This window comes from Lampetra fluviatilis, chromosome 28 (genome assembly GCF_964198595.1).
Source record: "Lampetra fluviatilis chromosome 28, kcLamFluv1.1, whole genome shotgun sequence".
NCBI classification, from domain to species: Eukaryota; Metazoa; Chordata; class Hyperoartia; order Petromyzontiformes; family Petromyzontidae; genus Lampetra; species Lampetra fluviatilis.
In genome coordinates this window covers 13,383,016-13,395,622 of record NC_136302.1, presented here as the reverse complement: position 1 = coordinate 13,395,622, position 12,607 = coordinate 13,383,016, and the positions used below count along the sequence as shown (strand labels likewise).

At 45.2% G+C, this 12,607-nt stretch overlaps 1 protein-coding gene across 1 annotated transcript; it reads left to right on the top strand.

Moving 5' to 3' along the window:
* The first annotated feature begins 5,387 nt into the window (after nt 1-5,387).
* LOC144942829 (retinol-binding protein 1-like) lies at nt 5,388-10,853 on the top strand. Its single transcript, XM_078869825.1, has 4 exons — nt 5,388-5,921; nt 9,287-9,465; nt 9,941-10,042; nt 10,345-10,853. The coding sequence occupies exons 1-4, from the start codon at nt 5,849-5,851 to the stop codon at nt 10,396-10,398; spliced, it is 408 nt and encodes a 135-aa protein (XP_078725951.1). The 5' UTR covers nt 5,388-5,848; the 3' UTR covers nt 10,399-10,853.
* Nucleotides 10,854-12,607: the final 1,754 nt, after the last annotated feature.

Here is a 12,607-nt window from a genome sequence, read left to right as displayed (position 1 = left end):
GCAGGAATTACTCTTTGGTTCTTTCGGTAAAGTCACGTAGAAAGAAAATTAATTAAATAATAGAATACGCCGTTTCCTTCACTGTGTTTTGTCTCTCTCTCAATTTTAGTTCTACCTGATGACGGTTGCTTGTGTTGCAATCGAAACGTCGTATTCTATTATTTAATTTATTTTCTTTCTACGTGACTTTACCGAAAGAACCAAAGAGTAATTCCTGCAATCACGAAAGCTTCAAATCAAGCGTCACTTCGTTTAATTCTGCAATGGCGCTATCGCCACTGAAGTCAGAATTAGAATCTGTATTCATAGCGGAGGAATCCGATGAGCTCTGAAGCTCTTTTTAAGAGATTTCCAGTGGGGGCGGGTAGTCACAGGAATGGGAGTCGTCACGGCTCTCCCCGCTGCGTGGTAAACGGTGCAGCAGCGCAGACGAGCAGAGGAACCCTGGCCGTACAACTCGTGGGGGCAATTTACATTATAATGGACTGCTTGCGTTGTGGCCGAAACGTCGTGAGAATTGTTTTATTATGTTTTATTTTTATTATTTTATTACTTCCCTTCTACGTGACTTTACCGAAAGAACCAAGAAGATGATTATAATGGACAGTTTAATTTTTTCAGTTTCATTTATTTGGTATAGCCCTGTGAGCCAAGCGGCTCTTGACTCGGGTGCAACCGCAACAAACAAAAACACGAACAAAGAACATCTTAAAGTGACTACACGCAACAGAAAAATCCAGAAAAAAACTGCAAAGTCTTCCAGAAAAAACACCGCATATCAACGCTGCGTGCAAAAATCCCAGTGGGATGCAAGTCAAGCAATAACAACCATAAGACAATTTCGATTAAAGTTATCAGGCTAACTCTGTACTACAACAAAAACATGGCTAAACCAAAACATTTTCCAAATCATCAAAATAAAGCTATAAAAACAATGTAACAGTGATCATAGGAATTGTGATTCAAATTTAACAATAAACGAAAAACATAACATGTACGACCAAACTTTGCAGCCATAGCTGGCTGCATGAGTCACTCCATAACAGCAGCAGTAGCAGTATCAACATGTTTCAATACACTTTAAAAATCTGCACACTATAATCAAAACTGAAGATCATACTTTGCAGCGGTCATCCGGAACAATACATTTGATTTCAGGCCATTCTGAATAGCAGTGGCAGCTAGGGGTGTACAACTCCTCTAGAGCATAAATTCTAGATTTGAAGCTTTCGTGACTGCAATGATTCATATTCTTAGGTTTTTTCGGTAAAGTCACGTAGGTAAAACATTAAAATTAATGAAAGTAAAATAAAATAAAAATCACGACGTTTCGGAGGCAACACAAGTCTCCGTCATCAGATGGGACCGTCACAGCCAGATTTGCTGCATCAAGGAGATGTGATTCTGATGAGCTCCGCCCCCCTCTCCTCCCCCCTCAACTTGCTTTTAAGGGATTACATCTTGAATCATTGCCTCACTTGATGCAGCAAATCTGGCTGTGACGGTCCCACCTGATGACGGAGACTTGTGTTGCCTCCGAAACGTCGTGATTTTTATTTTATTTTACTTCCTCTAGAGCAGTTTTGAGATAACATCTCACAGGTAGTGGTCCAAGTTGCAGTTTATTGGCGATAGCATTCCAGACTCTGGGGGCATCAATAGCAAAGGCCCTTCCTCCAGTATTTGTACGGCAATAAGGAATGTGAAGCTGGTAAATGAGCGAAGACCTTAGGTCACATTTGTTCTTCGAAACAGTGAGGAGATCCAGCAGGTAGTCTGCTGATTTGTTTGTAAGTACATCGTGAATAAATAAGATCTGGAAGAATCCAATGAGCTATGAAGCTTTTTTTCACATGTCCAATAGGGGCAGGTCAGAAAGTTACAACAAACAATACAAAAACAGGAATGCCCTATGACCACAGTACCACCCCACCAGACACGCGCCTGTACCATACTGTATATGTTTATGTGAATTAATCTACAAAAAAAAACTATCTTCAAGGCAACCATCATCAGCAGTATCCATCCTTCGACATGATCACCACAATCATTCTCACCGCCACCAAAGATCTCCGAAAGACTCACAAGGAGCGGTCACTTCCTGCAATATGTGAGGCACGGCAGCACCATCAGGCTAAACCTCACCTTGTCCTTTGATGTTGTTTAAGCTAAGGCGTTTCCCCTCCCCAAGACTTCAGAAATGCTCAGAAACGCTCTTCCAAACCACCACCATCATCGGCACCAGCACCATCATCATCATGGGCAGTCACATTGCCCAGCGGCAGCGCGTTCGCCCTTTGTTGGTTTGAATCCGGAAGACTGCCCTGGTTAATACTGCGGGTATGTTGATCATAAAATAGTACGTTTCACTCACAGCGGATGTTAACGATCCCTGAAGTAATTTAAGAGTAGGCCATTTTGTTCCTGTGTTATCAACCAAAGTTACCAAATTTAGAATTGCGCTACGTTCTACATTGATAAATGAAAGAGGATCGATTATTTAACAATAGTTACAATCATTTTTTTTTATACAGCATCATGCAAATTATATCTCAGAATGCTGTAGAATTTACACACGGATGTGTAGGAAACCACAGACAAGCGAAAATGCAGCCAGAGGCCGCACCAACAATTGCCCAAGCCCTGTGATCTTTTGTTCGTTTCGGCAAGCTCTGTTCTGTTTCACTTGTCTGTGTTTGATCGTTTTTGGGTCGTTCAACCCTACTTTGAACTTTTCAACTCTACCAATGCAGGCGCGCTTGTGAATATGTTACCATGTAAGGATTCGAAAATATAACACACACAGCAGAAACCAACGCGGGAGTTCCGGTCGGATATCAGTCGCTCTTTGGCTGCAGTGTCGACAGAATAAACAAGAAAGTTGAGAACACCGCTGTTTTTGAGTATTTTTATTTAATCATCAGCAGCAGTCATGGTCAATCCACTGCTGGATGAAGTCCTCCACAAGCCGCTGCGATGTGGCAATCCACCCCGCACCTGCATACGAGCTGATGTCATCGCTCTGTCAACCCGCGTGGATGTATTATTTCGGACGATTCTCTGCTTTGACTGCCATTCCGACAGCAGTGTCAAACATCGTTTGCTGCTGTAACGTGCTTGACATCTGTGAAAAATATCTTTAGAGCTCATCGGATTCCTCCAGTTTACATAAGGATTCTAATTCTGAAACATCAGCCATCAATCCCTTCTAGTGGAGTGTCCTGTCTAAGCCCACTATCTTTAACGGCCAATGTGATGTCTCATATTTGTATGCTCATACCTACGATAATCACCCAGGAATGTCTGTCCTTCACACTCGTGACGTCGCTCCACATCGACCAGCCCCCCTCATTAATATTCATGAGCAGGTGACGTCCTCAAAATGGACACCCCCCACCCTCAATAAGCATGAGCGGGTGACATCACTCAATATGGAGTACCCCCCCCCTCACTGATAATCATGCGCAAGTGACGTCGCTCCACATCGAACAGCCCCCCTCATTAATATTCATGAGCAGGTGGCGTCCTCAAAATGGACACCCCCCCCCCGCCATTATTATTACCAACTATAATGAGCCAAGCATGTCTGTGTGCAACGCTCGTGACGTCACTCCACGTCGACCAGCCCCCCTCATTAATAATTAATCATGAACATGTTCCGTCCTCCACATGGACCCCCCCTCATTAATAATCATGAGCAGGTGCCGTCCTCCAAATGGACACACTCCACAATTAATATTCATTAGCGGGTGACGTCACTCCACGTGGGGGACCGAGGGGCCTCCTCCTCCCTCCTCGGCGTCAACTCACAGCCCTCGCTACAAAGGCAGAGCCCTGACGTCACGCGATCTCCGTCACGCTGTTGAGACATCGAAGTAAAAATGACGTCGTGATGAACATGCAATAGGTCCGTGTCACCGCGCCCTTACAAACTGCCAGAGGTGGGACAAAGTCATTGTTATGCAAGTCCAAGTCGAGTCGCAAGTCATCAAATTCATGACTCGAGTCTGACTCGAGTCCAAGTCACATGACTCGAGTCCACATCTCATAGGTGGGACAAAGTCATTGTTATGCAAGTCCAAGTCGAGTCGCAAGTCATCAAATTCATGACTCGAGTCTGACTCGAGTCCAAGTCACATGACTCGAGTCCACACCTCTGCAAACTGCACACGCATTGATGCAATGCATATCACGTCGCGATCTGCTTTTCGCTTGCAAGTTTCAGATTTACTGCAATACACTCGTCCTTGGACGGGCAAAAGGCGAGTTCAATGAGAATATGCGACGGAGAAAGCCAAGCACACGACCCACAGCAGAAAGGAGACGCGCACTTACCAGCAGCCGTGATTGTTGGATGAAGGGTTCCTCAAGCAGTCGTCATCTCTCATGCTCCTGCACAGAAACCAATTTAATTGCTTCATCTCCGTGGTAGACATCCTATCGGAGACGCTTTAGACATCCTATCGGAGACGCTTTATCCTTTGGCTCACTGATCTCCATTACCGGCCATCATCCCTTTGAGCGATGTGTTCTGCCCAAGTCCATTTACTTTTATAGGGTGACAGGGTGGCTCTGGTAACGCTTGTGCCTCATGTATCTTGAACTTATTTCGCACCGTAATTATTAAGAAGAGTGGGTTCGATGTCTGACTGCGGTGCTTTTGTGTGGAGTTTGTATATTCTGTATGGGTTTTCTCCGGGTTCTCCGTTTTTTCCCCAAAACTGAAAAACAATCTATCTGGTATTGGCCAAATATTTCAATGCTGAAATTGTATTTCCTGGGTAAACAACGCTAATATTAAAATGCGATCTCTGTAACTGTGTGTGTGTTCTTTCTGTCCCTCAGTGATCTCATGCGCTCGTCTCTCCATGCTTCTTTGCACACTTCGCCTGCGCATGAACTCATGACAAATATGATACCAGCGATACGCGGCGTGGCGGTGATGGCTTCACCGAGCAACCGGAGGATTTACTTTGAGACCGTTTCAAATATTTATAGCCGTTTTGTTTTGCTGTGTAAGAAATAGTAGGCAGCACGGCCAAGACGAATGCATTAATTCACAGCCCTCGTATCATATTCACCCGAGCCACAAGGTCACAGTGAGGCAGGGATGGGGGTTCACACCCATCTCCCCCACATCCTCCCATCATCCATCTCCCCCACTCTTCCCATCGCCCATCTCCCCCACATCCCCCCCACATCCTCACATCGCCCACCCCCCCCATCTTTCCATCGCCCCCCATCCTCGCATCTCCCCCCCATCCTCCCATCTCCCCCCCATCCTCCCATCTCCCCCCCCCCCCATCCTCCCATCTCCCTCACATCCCGCCATCTCCCAGACATCTTTCCATCACCCATCTCACCCACGTCCTTCACGCTGCATCCCACTTAAACCGCTAACATCTCCTCCCTTTCTCCTCCCTCCATACCACCCCATTACGTTCCCCCTCCGCCCTTCGCCCCTCCCCGTGAGTGGCTGAAGGCGGTGCGCAGCACAGAGTCGAAGTTTCACGCGCAGCTGTTGCAGTTTGCACGGTTCCCATCTTCTTCCTGTCCTATCGGCAGAACTTTTACGTTCACGCACAAGGTCACACGAAAGTAATTCGCAAAGCCACACAAAGTCAGCCAGCCAGTCACAAAGATATCAGCAAAGCAGCCAACCAGCCAGCAAGGAAGCCGGTCATAAATCCAGTCACAGAGCCAGCCAGACGGCGATCAGCGAACCAGCGAGCCACGAAGCCAACCACAAAGAAAACCTCCCGGTGACAAAGCAAGCCAGGCAGTCAGCCACACAGATTCAAGAAGCAACGAGCCACCAAGCCCGCTCACGACATACCACAGATTAAACATGCCTGCCGACTACAACGGCTACTGGGCCATGGTGAGCAACGAGAGCTTTGAGGACTACATGAAGGCGCTGGGTGAGTCGCTGTCCGTCTCGCCGTGGCTCCTTCTCAATGGTCCGCGAGCACCGCGTGCGTCTCCGCTGCAGTGCTGTTCGCATTGTCCTCGCTTCTGTGGGGGAGCGTTCAATGATCAGAGAGAATGCAATGATCACCAGCAATGCATCGTGGTGTTTATGTAACTCAATTTTAAATGAACATTTTACTAAAGTTATTTGTACGAGCCGACTTTCAACGCAGAAAATGTATTTATATGAATTAATATTTGCGCACTTTTTCGATTTTAGTTTGTAACACGGATATTTTTGCCCTGATTTATATTTGTTGTATTGTAATTGGCGGCCCGCAAGCCATTTTGACGTGACGGTTTGGCCCTCCCTCCCTCAAGCCAGACAAACTTGATATAATTCAGTATATTATAGTATCATTTATTTTCATGTTCTTATTTTTGTAATTTTGGTGACCTAGGTCACTCTTGCAATGAGACTCCTTTTCTCTTCAGTTATCACCTCGTGAAAAACAACATTAAATGCTTATAAAATATCAGGGTATCGGACGTACTCAGACAACATTTATTTTTCATCCACGTTGAGGTTGGTGAAGTGAATTCATAATTTGCGCGTCTCAACACATTCCCATACATATGTCATGTTCTCTAAACCGATATTATTGAAGTGTTGATTGCAAAGTTACCTAATTTATATAAGTGGGCAAATTACATTATTCGTAAAAAAAAACTTTTTATTTAAGTTGAGTTCTGTATAAACACCAGGCAGTAGTGACCAGGAATATAATCACACACGGACACAAACCCAGCCAGGCGTGTGGTGCTGGCCACAAAAAACACTCATCACTGTGCTGTTCTCAGGCCCGCCACCTTTTCCACAATATACCAAGCCCGAACACATTTCTCAGTCAGCCTATGTCGATCAGAGATGTGTAGTTTAGTGTAATTTAGTTTAACACAATGCCAGTACCAGATCTCGGTACAAATAAATTGTTGCCACCTGAATAAACGCCAATTCCTTGACGATCCGTGCTGATCTCAAACAACTGCTGGCCCTAATAGGTGCTGACTAACTGTGTCAGCTCTCATGCTAGCAGGCAAACATGGATATTTGTGTCTGCGTAATGCCCGGCAGTAGGAGGGAATTAGAGGAAAACAATAAGAATGGCAACACTGCTGAAATCCTCTTAAACCCTGCTCAATGCAGGACTCGTGATTTATTAAATCTTCTTATTCCTTGAGCACAAAGCCGCGTTGGGGGCGAAGGCTCTGTCATGAGGGCCACTTGATTTTATCTGAAGGGAGGCGTGGGGGGGTGGCACGGATGGGACACTCTAGGACGCGGATTAGAAAATTAGGAAAGTGTTTGGCACCATTCTCTCTGTTGCCACCCAAAAGAAGTGTTGCCTGCACGAGTCAATTAATATTTACGATTCAGGATGGTGATTTGATTTATTGTGATTTTGCGGCCTCTAGTAGATGAAGGGTTAAAGTTAAACCATTACATACAACATTGAAAGACATCAATGGGTACCTGTGCCATTCAAAGCATTTATCTGTGAGCTTCAACATCAATAATAGCTATTGCATTGACACACTGTAACGCCACTTATCCACTCATTCACTCACCTATCCACCGCTCATTCACCCACAGCATCCACCTATTCACAGGCTCGTCCACCACCTATACACCTACTCATCCTCCCACCCATCCACCCACCCCCTTCGATGCATTTCCGAGACTTTATCTCCCTAGGCAGACATCATTCTCTGTGCCATGTGTGTGTGGAGCCCACATCAGTAATTCTTCTAAGCTGCACACACAGGGCGTCTTTCTTTGGTGACCATTGATTGGGACAGGGGGGCCGCTCTCAATACAGCACACAGTGGCCACATTGTGTGCGCTGGCCACTTCGCCGGGAAAGATTTCACCCCCTACTCTCTGCTCCCAATTATTGAGCTCATTTCGCTCCACTGGCACTGTGACGCGACAGAATGAGTCCATGAAATATGGAGGAATTATGCATGTATGAGCCTAATGTAGCCAATGGGAAGCAATACCACACAATGAACAACTAATGGCAAACATCAATATCAAGTTGTTATGGGTTGGAGCATTAGATCTAGCATGGGGTTGAGAATGGATTCGAAATTGCTATTATGGTACATTGTTATATGGTAGTGAATGTATAGGGGGATATAAGGATGATAAGGGAATAATCTTTTACTGAAAACCCGAGAAACATGGAACGTGGTGCAACGTTCGTTCAGCGGATTCAACCACGTGACAACGTTTGCCCAAAGTTGCATGTTTCCTGGAATGGTGCTCAGAGAGTGCTTCTGCATTGTGAGGGCGTGTGCAGGAGTGCATGTGTGGGCAGTCAGTTCCAAGCTGAGGCATATGCCTAGATATCCACATCGCGTTATAACTAAGGGTTACTTACAGTTAAATCTAAATATTGTAACTCGGGGTCAACGTGACTCCCATCTCCGCCACCTGCACAGCGACTCACGTGGTCCCCTGTACTGAATTATTATGACGTTGACTAGAATTCGCTATATTCTATTTCAATGAATCACTGTTGTCCACATTAAACGTCACTAGAATTGTCACTGGTGGCTTGGACACTTTTGATAAAAACTAAAAAGTCACTAAAACTACCGAAATTAAGTTGGCAGCACTGGTAGATGCATTGTGGACGCATTGGCCTCGCAATGTGGGAATAACATTCACCAATCTGCCCCTAACCCCACCTCTACCTCTACCTCCACCCCTGTTCACTCTATTTTTCCCCATACTGTACCCTGACATCATGCTCATGAATGCAACTATTGCTGCGGCCCATGATCCCCAAAGCAAATGTTGATTGTTGAGCCAAGAGGCTCAGCAGTGGAGCGAGCAGCACGCAATTGGAAGGTTGTGAGAGTCCTGGTTGGGGGTTGACTTGGCCCATCATCCGTCCGGGTTTGATCAAATTAGTACTGTACCACATTATGGTGAAGTCAACAGTGGTCGTCCTGTGGTTCAGGCCACCGTCGATTAGCACGGTGGGCTATGTACGGTGACAAATAAGTTCAACATACATACAGCCCAGCCCCTGGCACATGAAAGTGGAATTTCCACCACTTGCTCAGGGCTGTAAAGAGGAGTTGAGCACTACCTCAATGCTCATTTGATCAGAAAATCACTGACGTTTTGAGAGGATTTTTTGGAGAAGGTATGTATAGTTTGTTCTCAAACACTCAGGGTGGTGCACTGCTCTGTAAGAGTTCTGAATGGAATTGTTGCATGTTTGGAATTAAATTGGGAAAATTACAAAACAATGTTCCTGAACTCTCTCATGCCACCATACTGCACTCCCTCCCATTCCCACAGACATCAACGTGGCCATACGCAAGATTGCAAATCTGTTGAAAATTGATAAGGAAATCACGCAAACGGGCGATCGCATGGTCATCCGCACCATCAGCACCTTCCGCAACTACATTATGGACTTCACCATCGGCCAGGAGTTTGAGGAGGACCTGCGTGGCCTGGATGACCGCAAGTGCATGGTAATTTCCAACGCACCTCCGTATCTCTATGTGCTTATGGTTAATACACCCATAGTATTACTCATTACATATTATGTGCCATGAGCAGGTTTAAGAGCCTGTGACATTCGAAGAAGATTAGGCCATTGTGCGCCATTGTCATGGTCCAAATTTTCCAGATTTGAGACATTACTCACAAATGATTAAATTGCATAGTAATCATCACTATGAAAACTTAGCAGAATCCTGAAAAAAGCCCAGAGACTCAGTGAAGCTTTCATGGGTATACAAGCGAAATTAATAATAATAAAAGAAAGTCTCACTGATTCTCAAAAATGTTCAGGAGGATCCTGCTACCTTGGGTTGTTTGCCCAAATCTTAAGAAGAAACCAGAGAAAGCCCATGCAAGTGAGGGGATGACAATTCCAGGCCTGCGCAGACAGATTCACAACCTCCTTGTTTTGCTGTTGTCTCTCGGTCATGTGTGCGGTGACAGACGACCGTGTCGTGGGAGGGCGACCGCTTGGTGTGCGTGCAGCGCGGGGAGAAGCAGAACCGTGGCTGGACCCACTGGATCGAGGGAGACCACCTCCACCTGGTAGTGACACAGTAACAACCGCTGACACTCACCACTGAGTGGCGGCGACGTCACCACAGCGCTTGAGCCAGGCTAAGTTGCACTTCGAAGCCATCGTCTGAAAGACTCGCTGCTGCCAGGAGGTCACGGGACAGACCGAGGTGCTATGGGTTAACTGACTGAGATCACCGGTAGCTATGGGTGACTTTTATAACGTGGGTTGCAAAGTGCTACTCTTGGCTGTTGTCTTATGCTGTATGTTCTCTCTTGTCTCTTTTTGGCTATTGTCTCACGCTGTTCGTTGTCTTATCCCGGGGACACAGGAGATCCGCGTGGAGGGAGTGAAGTGCAAGCAGATCTTCAAAAAGACCAAGTAAAGCAACAGCGATGCTTCGTTTCCAAGGCCATTGGGAACTGTGCTGGCCCAATTCCCACACCTGACCGGGGCTAGGAATCCAGATTTGTACGGCAACCCAACCAGGCTCCTGTGGCCCCAGGCTCTCCGCATGTGCAACACTTAATTTGGGTGGCAGCGTAACACAGTGGTAACACTTGTGCCTCACAGCAAGAAGATCCTGGGTTCAATTCCTGACTCGGGAACCTTGCTGTGTGGATTGTGTATGTGTTCCTTCTCTGTTGTGCATGGGTTTCATTCGGATTCTTCAGTTTTCTCCCACAGGTAAAAAGCCCCATAAAATGTCATTTGTGTTGGCCAAACATCCCAATGTAACAGGACCCTCCTGAAATGAGTCCTCAGTTATCTTAGGTAATTAGTAATCTTCTTGGTTCTTTCGGTAAAGTCACGTAGAAGGGAAGTAATAAAATAATAAAAATAAAACATAATAAAACAATTCTGAGAATTGTTTTATTATGTAATAAAAATAAAACATAATAAAACAATTCTGAGAATTGTTTTATTATGTTTTATTTTTATTATTTTATTACTTCCCTTCTACGTGACTTTACCGAAAGAACCAAGAAGATGAATCCCTGCAGTCACGAAAGCTTTAAATCGAAATTTAATTAGTAATCATTATAATGATTGTATTCAGACCGACCCTGGAACCAGTGTTGGCCTCGCGGTGGCAATGTGGAAGTGAGAGCTGTTCTGCGTGATGTAAACATATTAGTTAAACTTCCCGGCCACATTACGATTTTAAAACGTATGGCTTATAGGTGATGGAAAGTGAGAACACGTGGTGTTTCTGGGCCACATCTACGGTGTCCTTGGGCCAGAAGCTCCCACTAATTACGGAAACGATGCATGAGTAAGCTCAGCTCACCCAGGCTCACACACAGGCATAGACACAAAGACAAAAATCATCCATGTAACCTTAACAGACTGTTGTGGCCAGTGCTGTTAGCGGGCACCTGTGAATGCCGGCACGACACACAAGCGGGTGGGTGGCCAGTACCGAGACTGACCACCGTTGTCTCCACGGTGTTGATGTTTACACCTAGAGGAGGCTCAGTACCATTACAGATAATCACCGTTGATGTTAGCCGTGACTGGGAATTGAACTCGGGTTCCTGACGCAACGCGGTAAACAACTGTGAACAACCCCCTGCTGGATGAAGGCCTTCCCAAGCCTCCGCCACCTCATGATCTTGTGAAGCAACAATCTAAAATAAACACATTTTGTCCAGGAGTTGAGGATATAGTTCTTAAATAATGAATTGCAACGTGTATTTCTTTAGTATACCAAGTTAAACGCACAAACTATGGAACATTTTGTCATAAGGTGTTTGATGCAACGAGTTCCAGTACTTTGAAGCTAGACCTTGTTTAATTGGTGCTTGCTAACAATACTTGCCCCATCATAATCGTCTACAGTGTTGTAATTCTTAGTGCAGCTTAACATCACGATCTTTGTTGTTGTTGTGTGTAGTAAAACACTTTTGCTGCTCCTGCTGCATGAGCTAAGCACAGTGTAATTAAAACATGAAGGAGAACGTGTTTATAATGGAGAGTTTGAATGTGTGTGTCCTGGACTTTGTTAACAAGAACACGTTTCTTTACGGTCATAATAATAATTGAGTACATGTGACATCCACCACACCTCATAATGCAAGGCTATCACGAAAGAAGGCACTATGTTTCACATAGAATGAGAATCTGTATTTATACTGGAAGGATCTGATGAGCTATGAAGCTCTTTTTCACAAATATCCAGTAGGGGCGGGTGAGAAAGTTACAACAACAAACAATACAAAAACAGATTGAAGTGCAAAGTATAGGAAAGCTAAGCAAGTGACTACATTTTAATGCAAAAACAAAGTATATAAGTACAAATTACATACGTATAAGGAGGAGCGACGTTGCTTTGAGTAAAAGCGATTGAATAATCTGGAAGTCTTTTTTTTATTTGGCAAATTTTTACCATGATGCTGACACGCAATGGCGCAATGAGATCTTTAACATCCATAGTGAAGCACATGACGCATCTTTTACGTTTACTACACCTGCAGTATTAACTATGGCGACCTACTGGACTCGAACCACGAGCCGCTGAAACAAGTGGCCAATGTGCTACCGCTGAGCTGTGCCGCCGCTATAAGCATGCAAACCCCGAGTGAGGTCTGTCG

What these genes read in the sequence shown, in the direction of transcription:
- LOC144942829 (XM_078869825.1), top strand. Translation starts at nt 5,849, where the DNA reads ATGCCTGCCGACTACAACGGCTACTGGGCCATGGTGAGCAACGAGAGC. An exon ending in GGACTACATGAAGGCGCTGG is followed by an intron (nt 5,922 to 9,286) that starts GTGAGTCGCTGT and finishes CCATTCCCACAG; the next exon opens with ACATCAACGTGGCCATACGC. An exon ending in AGGGAGACCACCTCCACCTG is followed by an intron (nt 10,043 to 10,344) that starts GTAGTGACACAG and finishes CCGGGGACACAG; the next exon opens with GAGATCCGCGTGGAGGGAGT.